Source organism: Epinephelus moara, chromosome 18, assembly GCF_006386435.1.
Source record: "Epinephelus moara isolate mb chromosome 18, YSFRI_EMoa_1.0, whole genome shotgun sequence".
In the NCBI taxonomy this organism is placed as follows: Eukaryota; Metazoa; Chordata; class Actinopteri; order Perciformes; family Serranidae; genus Epinephelus; species Epinephelus moara.
In genome coordinates, this window is record NC_065523.1 from 10,545,991 (window position 1) to 10,553,309 (window position 7,319).

General features: G+C 39.9%; 1 protein-coding gene across 1 annotated transcript; it reads left to right on the plus strand.

The window, feature by feature from the left end:
* Positions 1-5,274: 5,274 nt before the first annotated feature.
* On the plus strand, positions 5,275-6,423 carry LOC126405537 (GTPase IMAP family member 7-like). The gene is made up of 2 exons (XM_050069303.1): positions 5,275-5,377; positions 5,663-6,423. Exons 1-2 carry the CDS (start codon positions 5,275-5,277, stop codon positions 6,421-6,423), a joined length of 864 nt encoding a protein of 287 aa, XP_049925260.1.
* The last annotated feature ends 896 nt before the right edge of the window (positions 6,424-7,319 follow it).

Below are 7,319 nucleotides of genomic sequence, written 5' to 3' on the forward strand. Positions count from 1 at the left end.
ACACATGCAAAGACAGACAACCATGCATGCTCAAACTCACACCTACGGGCAATTTAAAATCACCAATTAACCACGTTTTTGGACTGTAGGAGGAAGCTGGACACCCAAGCTGACATGGGGAGAACATGCAAACTCCACAAAGGAGGGCCCCAGCCAGCCAGTGGGTTCAAACCTGGAACCTTCTTGCTGTGAAGTGACATTGCTAACCACTGCAGCACTGTGCCATGGAATAAATTGTTTCCCTGTCTATCTCTGTCTTACTGCTCACTCCAAGTTGTCAACATGTAGATCTGAACGCAGTCACATCAGGGATTATTTAAAAAACAGTCCTCACACCCCTCGCTGAAGGTAAGAGTTCCTCAGTGATAGCAGAAGTCACTGCTGGTGGATCCCATGAACACTTTAGCATGTTAGCCTGGGTCAGGCTAGTCTGCACCCGTGTAACGTAACTTTGTGGGTGTGATTTGGGTCACTTTTTTTTTTCTTGTTTTTTACCCCGCCAAGGTACAGTGGGCTAATGCTAACCATAACCACTGCTATGCCACAGCCCAGGTGCAACTTCTATTTCCTCATTCTCTCCACTCCCTGACACTCCCACTCACACTCTCCACTCCCACACTGGCATGGCCCCATGCCAATTGCCCACATGGGTGGGTTTACCCAAGAGGGCCACACATGGGTTATGCTATGGCTACCTGGGTACCACTCATTTACTACCCACATGGACTCTAAACACAAATGTTGGCTGGGAAGTAAACATTTACAAGATGAATCTTCCCAGGGTGTCAGCTGAATGCAGACTGTCACCTCTCTCTTGTTCTGCTCTCCTGCCGTTGCAGACACACCTGCAGCTTCTTCTCTGTTGCAGCTGCTAATTGATTCCTTTCTTTTGTTCCATTCTCACAGTTAATCAGGACCAAGTCATGTGCCTTTAACAAAAGTAAAATACCAATTTTTTTAGATACTCAAAAAAGTCCACAAACTTCCAAAGTCCACGATTTTGTTATAGTATCAAGAGTAAATGTAATGCATTACTCCCACCCCTGGTGAATTGTTACATGAAAGGAAATAATGGTACATACAAATCCACTGTATAAATAACTTAAACGTAACAATAAATAGAACTTAAATGTGTGGTAAAGTAGTGGTCAAACCCAACAGAAAATGTACATTGTTTGATGCACTTTTGCTCTGCCCCTGATTTGCTGTTTGCAGCTACATTTTGGTTTCTGGCCTGTGACTGGTTGGCTGTCTGTGCCGTCTTTCCTCAAACTGGCTAGGTAACAGATGACATGTGTTTAAGGGGAGGGAACTACACAGTCTTTATAATATATAAAGATGAAATGGCAAACTATTCAACACCAAGACACCAACAGCAACAAGACATCACAGATCAACTGCTTTTAAAAGACAAAGATGGACAGCAAACTTCCACCACCTGGTAAGCAAATTTCATATATAGTACTCTTACTCAGGGTTGTGTTTGATAAACCAGCAGAGCAACATCTTATTCTACTCTTTTTACATATCAGTAACATCAAATGTTTTAAAAAAAAAAATCACATTTTGAAACATAATTTTTCTTGTATTCAAGTAAGAAAACATGGATACAATGTATTCATATCTGCAGTAATTGCATTGCTTTATATATCATTACTTTTTAAGCTTGTGTGTTAATCTATTTTTTTTATATGTCTTGATCACTTAACTTTTAACAACTCCACCTTTTACAGTCTGACTTAGAATTTGTGTGTCATTGATTAAATCAAAATAATATATATATAAATATGTGATAAAAATTAGACATTTTTATATTTTGTGTGATTAGGCTTTTCAGACAAATCTAGTGCAAAGTGCAGAAGTGCAAATGAAAAAATGAATAATGATTGAAAACGTCAGTACTTACATCATCCTGAACTCATAGAACTAATTTTATTGATGGCTTAATGAGTTATGTTTTAAATGACTGAATTTACTTGATGATATGGACACAATTTTGTAGAACAAACCATTAATTTCAATAAAAATAATCAAGGATACAGAGTAAAATATGGACTACTTTGCATCTACCAGTTAGAGACATTATTCCACCGTACTGCTGCATTTTTTTTTTGTGTGTGCTTTGCCTTTTTAACTCGGTGCTATTTTATGAAGTAACTGCATGCATTTTAAATTCTTAATAAGTAACTCATTTGATGTCTTGCCATTGCCTTTGACTTTTTGGTATGTGAGCAACATACTCTTATGAGTATTTTTTTCTACTGTAACTCCATTATATTCTCTAAATTTTGTGTTTTAAGGACCTGCACTGTGCACTGTTGTTGTGTTGTTTTTTGGTAATTGTTACACCAACCATGAGGGAACTTGACTTAGGTCAAATGTTTGGGTTGTTTTCTGGAATACTGAGTAATTTAGTCTAACCCTGCAGTTGGGTTGTTGATACTAATATTTAATGACTTGTGCTGGCAGAGCAGTAAAGAAATAGGTGGCACAGTCAGAATGGCTTTCAATTAAAGGAAAAGCAGCTTTCCACCGATTAACCTTGGTAAGGGCTTTCAAAGACAGATTTTGATAAATGCCGGTGTGGGTCAAATCAAAAATCTGATAAACTATTCATATTTAATGAAAAAGTAAAGAAGCACTAATTATATTTTTCCTATATGGAAATTCTTTTAAAAGAAAGAGGTTAGGGGGTAGGTTTAGTTCTCCACAGGTGAAGACATGTCCTGTTACCATGAAACAAGCTATTTAAATATTCATTTATTTTGTGGCTCTGCACATAGATACTCTTATCTTTACAGCACATAAAGAGAGCAGTATCATCAGCATATAGAGAAATATTACATGACCGAGCTGCTTTAAGATTACTGAAGTAAAATTTAAAAAAAAAAAAAAAAAAAGAATACAAGTCTGTAGGCAGGTCAGCATTTAGTAATGCAGTGATGGTCATTACCCACCACACAACAATTTAGTTGTTTGTTTGTTTTTTGTTTTTTTTTACGAATCCTTCAGATTAGAAAACAAAATGTGTTTTTGGTCCATGACCTTACATGATCTGTTTTATGATGTGACAACACTGGTTACATTTCATTTTAGTTAGCATTAGGGAGAAAATCCATGTGGATGGGGTGAGGTAAGATTAAAGTGTGTGTTCAAATAAGTTTTACTTAGGATATGGAAACATTGTGATTTGGGTACAAGTAGAGGAAAAATACAAGTACAGCAAAAAGTTCTCTGAAAAATAAAAAAGACATTTATAAAAAATATGTTCAATATGTATTTATAGTAAGAGCTGTACAGTCATGAAAACAAAGAGAATGAAATAGATGACTAATCTGAATAAGGAATTGTGTAGATGTCCATAATATAAAGAGGCAGATGGAGATGTACAGAAATACATTAATGCAATGATTGGTGTCGGCTATGGAGGGTAAAGAGATATGCAATAGTAATAATAACAAATATAGCCACCAAGGGTGGGTAGTACATTAAAAGTAATGTACATGAGCTAAAAACTCATGTTTTTCACTCATGTGTACTCCCCCACTGTGTCCAATGTACAGGAAAATTGACCCTCCCAAAAATTGTCATTCATTGGCACAGGGTCAATCTTATGTTAAATTACACTTGGACAGGTGGAGGCTGCACTTATTGTACTAAGTGTAGTGGCACTCTGTACAACAAAAAACAAAAAAAGAACATAGATAAGATGATATAAAACAGTCAGGAGATAGCGCTGAACTGTGTCACTGTGAACTGATCAGGTTACCATTATGTTGTTGGTCAAAATGCCCACACAGAGTACACACTGTCTTTCTGAACATTCAACATGTGCTGGTTAAAGAGTTATACTGAAAATGCACAACAATACTTAAAGCTGTAGTGCGTAACTTCTGTCGCCTCCCAGCGGATAATGCGTTATTACAAGCCGGCGGCACTTCCATGTACACAGAGTAACACTCGCCAGTCGCCACACACCGTACACAGAGTGACACTTGCCTTTGTGGTAGGATCCACTTCTGAACCGTGTCTCGGCTGCTTCTCCGCCATGTTGCTTTCTCTTTCTACCTGCGCTCTACCTCTTGCTGTGACACTCTCTGCTTGTCCTCCCCCTCCCTTCTTGTTGTGAGGAAGCATTTCCTGTGTGCCAGCGCGGGGATGTCGCCGGTCTACACGCATACTAAAAATGATATATATTGAAAAATACCGCGAGATGTTAGAGGAGCCGATCGGCTTAATCAGCATTATGTCATCTCCTCTAGTAGTGGCTTGGGTGAAACGGACATTTACAGACCTGTAGAAGTTACGCACTATAGCTTTAAGCCCAGTTTATGCTCGACGCAGTCGCAAGTGCGCAAGGTTTGTGCGCCACAATTGACGTAATCGCGCACGCTGGCACTTCGCGAGCTCGCGCACCTCCAGGATTTTGAAACTTTTTGTGAGCCATGCTAGTGTTGCTCAGTTCACAATGGAAGAATTTGAGGGAGGACTAGCTGAAGTGCATCTCTTCATCTACAGCCCGCATTGGCTTCACAAGCTGGCTGTGTTTCCCAGTCAGATATCTCGCTACACGTAACAGGCGGACAGATCATCTTCTTTTGCAACGCTTTTGTCTGCTCAAAAGCCATAAACATAACAATTCCTCCTGCTCTGCAATCCATACTTTTCGTGCCACCATCATTGCTATTTACATTGTTTTCCACTTGCCTCTACTTCTACTGTTTTTTGCCTGCTTCTATTACTTCCTATAGTATTTTTTCTCTACCCCCCCCCCGTCTTTGCAGCGAATACTGCAACGGAAAATGCGGTATAAATGCCTTCATTCTCTGTTGAGGTGCGCGCGCAATCCGCGAACAGAGCCAGGTGAAGGTATAACTGAGGCATTATTGTTTTGTTTACATGAAACATGCCTATATACAGACTGTCTTCTCAGGCCCCACATTCTTGTCAGAACTTAAGTAACTAAGCCTAAGTGATCTGTTCTCTACACCCTCAATCTAACGCGTCTAGACTAGTGCAGGTAGTGTGATCTCCATTGCTTAGCTAACGATAGCCTTGGGTGCTCTGCACTATGAACCAGCAGGGTCGAGTGGAAGTTAAGGTAGCTAGCGATGCCACTCAAAACCTCTTTAGCATTGTTAACTATGTCAGCATTGCTAGCCATGCTGACACTGCTAACGCGGCAAGCAGAGCTTGCAGTGATGCTGAAGGGGTTTAATTACCAGGCAACCGGGGGGAGCTGGAGGGTGGGTACAGTAACACTGTTGGATCAGGATGGCATTACCTGTCATAATCGCTGAACAAGTGGCAACGCTAGCTAGCTCCCACCAGACCCTGCTGGTGCACAGTGCAGAGTGTCCAAGGCCAGCTAACCAGGGTTAGAGGGTGGGCAGTGGCCACTATGTTTCCGCTGGTCAGCTGTCTCTCACCAGACTCGGTTGGTGTGCAGTGCAGTAAACTGAAGAGTTGCAGAATTATCCTCTGGACCGTCATGCATAACCATTCAAAAATAATCTTAGCAGTTAACCGAGAATGTTTAACATTTGACATCCCTAAATGCAGTTGTCCTCAGGTCTCTTTAATTATGACAGAACCTTAGTGGTTTGAAACAATCAAAAAAGACTTTTAATATTAATAATGACTGTATAACATTTTCCAACAGAGTCAAAGGAGCCAAAGCTGAGGATCGTGCTCGTTGGAAAGACTGGAGTTGGGAAGACTTCAACCATGAATACCCTCCTGGGGAGACCTGGTATGACTAAGTTATCGGCTTCCTCGCAGACAACAGAGTGCATAATAGAGGAAGGAGAGTTTGATGGACGAAAACTGGTTGTTATCGATACTCCAGGTGTGATGAACACCGAAAGAACAAGAGATCAGGTGAAGGAAGACATTGTGAAATGCATCACATATGCTGCTCCTGGTCCTCATGTGTTCCTGTTTGTGTTGAAGCCAGAGCGTTTCACAACATATGATAAAGGTGTAGTGGAAATCATTCAGAGGATTTTTGGTAAAGAGTCCAAAAATTATACTTTGGCCTTGTTCACCTGCAAAGATGAAGGTGAACTTGATGACAAATACATACAGGGAAGTTTCATCAGTAAAAACGTTGTGGGACACCATTCTTTCGACAATACAGGCAAGAGGCCCACCAACCAAGTGGCTGAACTACTGGAGAAGATTGACAAAATGGTTGAAAAAAACAACAGAGGGCATTACACCAACGAAATGTTCGAAATGGCACAGAAAGTCAAAGACCAGGAAATGAAGACAGTACAACCTGAGGGCATGACAACACAAGATATTGTGCGTGAAACCGCTACTGCTATTTTGACTGGGACCGTGGGCGAGCCTTTGGTAGGTTTGGTGCTGGGTGCCGTTGAATTTGTGACGGGGAAAGTTTTTGAATTCATCACACGGTGAATCACACGGTCCACAATATGCTGAAAATTCACCAACATTGAAAAAAAAAGGAACAGGGAAATCATAGTGGTAGAGAGGTGTTATATTTTTTACAGAGAGAATTATCATACATTTTTCTATAGGCTACTCATTGTATGTTGTGATACATGGAGCGTGATTTAAAACTACTGATTGTGTAATTTGAATGCTTAGAATTCAACAAAGATGCTGCAGACAAGAGACCAACAGCTCATGAAGCTCTTGTCTTCTGTCCCTGGAGTTATTCTAGTAATCAACAGGAGTAAAACTCACTGTATACTTACATAAGTAGGTGAAATTTGAAATAAGTGACATGTTGCGGAGTAATGCCTTAACACCAATGGGAAGTTGTGCTTTTACAATGTTCTATCTTTCTTTCAGCATTATTACTATGGTTAGTGGGGAAACCTAATTTTTTTTTAATATTGAACCTAAAGCACAATCTTTAGTTTACTTCAGTCAAAGTTTTATGTTGTCTAAACTTAACCACACAACTCCAACTGGGAGAAACATTTTCAGTTAACAAAATCCAGGCAGAAATTGTGTTTCCTTCAAAGTGTATTTGGCAAAAGCTTTTGGTAGGAGACAGGATTGTGACATCACTGGAAAGTACATGTAAATACATATCAGATGTGTTTGTTACTTCACATTACTTCAGATGCTCAGTGTTAGTGGGACCTCAATGGTTAAATATGATTTTAAACAACTGATAAATGTGCTGTTATCACAACTACAAACCCACCCAGTCTCTTGTGAGATTAAAATGAATATATAAGAAGGCCATGTATCTACTGCATGCAAGCTGTAAAGTTGGCTTCATCTGCTTTCAAAGTGTATGCCAGTTTGATCTTTTGCACATGTACATGTGAAAGTGCTTA